The sequence below is a fragment of the Sinocyclocheilus anshuiensis genome, unplaced genomic scaffold (genome assembly GCF_001515605.1).
Source record: "Sinocyclocheilus anshuiensis isolate Anshui unplaced genomic scaffold, SAMN03320099.WGS_v1.1 C32833714, whole genome shotgun sequence".
NCBI lineage: Eukaryota > Metazoa > Chordata > Actinopteri > Cypriniformes > Cyprinidae > Sinocyclocheilus > Sinocyclocheilus anshuiensis.
In genome coordinates this window covers 234-1,553 of record NW_015620392.1, presented here as the reverse complement: position 1 = coordinate 1,553, position 1,320 = coordinate 234, and the positions used below count along the sequence as shown (strand labels likewise).

General features: G+C 38.6%; 1 protein-coding gene across 1 annotated transcript; it reads left to right on the top strand.

Moving 5' to 3' along the window:
- Window positions 1–90: 90 nt before the first annotated feature.
- On the top strand, window positions 91–1,096 carry LOC107683035 (membrane-spanning 4-domains subfamily A member 15-like; the record flags this gene model as incomplete). Its single annotated transcript, XM_016479129.1, has 3 exons — window positions 91–396; window positions 820–930; window positions 1,028–1,096. Coding segments are annotated over exons 1-3 (399 nt in total), but the record flags the coding sequence as incomplete, so codon positions are not given.
- Between the last annotated feature and the right edge of the window lie 224 nt (window positions 1,097–1,320).

Genomic DNA, 1,320 nt, shown 5'->3' with positions numbered 1-1,320 from the left:
ACACACACACACACACACACACACATGTATGTATATATCTGTATATAAAATAAGTGTATCTATGATGGCAGGCAGGTCACTTTTATAAGTGTCTTTGGAAAAGAGCATCTGCTAAGTGTCTTAAATGTAAAACATGAGCTGTTTCATAATCATATCGTTTACATGTTATGATTTACTATGATTTTGTACAGGTCAGCTGGAGATTCAGAAACCAGAATGTCCAGCACTGTCATACCCGTGAACTCTTCAACGCTTGTCATCCAGTTTCAACCGCCAACACAATCAACACCTGTTACGACAAATGCTCCGGTGCCTGTTTATGTACAACAGGTGGCGGGAGTTTCACCTCTTCATGGACTTCAGGCGTTTCTGAAAGGCCAGCCGAAAGCCCTTGGGGTGAGAAATGTCTCATAAACCCAAATAATTGGTTTTTATTTGTGCATGTCAGTGCGAGGGAAGAAATGTACATGAATACATTCTAAACGAGGAATTTACGCAATTTTTGTTGAAGAATGTGTAAATGATAAACCTGATCTTATATTGGTCAGAGTAAAACAGTTTGCAACTCCTAAAACATTGTTCTCTGTGACTGAAACACTGTAAAGTTTACTATCAAAAAATGTAAAGTAATCCAATCTTACACATCCGCAAATACAATGACCACACCTGCAGAATATTTTTTGTGATATTTTTCTAGTACAGTCGTAAGTCCATAACTACAGCTGGCATAAATGTTTATTGTATATATTATAGCGTTTCCCTTCATGGAAGACTATCTTGTCCTTCTCACACTTTCTGCATTCTTTTTGTCCCTCACAGACGGTCCAGATAATGATCGGTGTGCTGACTCTTCTGTTTGGCATTGTGTCTTCAGTTCATGCAGATCTTATCTTTGTCTATAGTGGTCTTCCTTACTGGGGATCTGTCATCGTAAGAAACAATTATACAACTAAGTGTTCTGTCTTTTATAAAACCAGCTACACATTACAATGCATGCCTAATTTTTTGTCTTTCTCTCTCTTGTCAGTACATAACTGCAGGCTCACTCTGCATTGCTGCCGAAAATAAAATGAATTCACCCTCCAGTTTGTGTTTGGTGGGTACACAGCAGTTATTACTGTTAAGCGTCTAAGCACCGTGCTGGAAGTACCAAAATAGTCTTCTGTTGTGTTTGTACTGATTTCTTCTTCTCCTATTTTTTTCTGCCCTAAAAGTATTTGGGCATCAGTGACCATAATTCATAGAGACCCCAAACTTATCAAGAAGGTCCTAAACATGCACATCTATTCAGGCACACAGATACATAAAACCAGGTGGCGC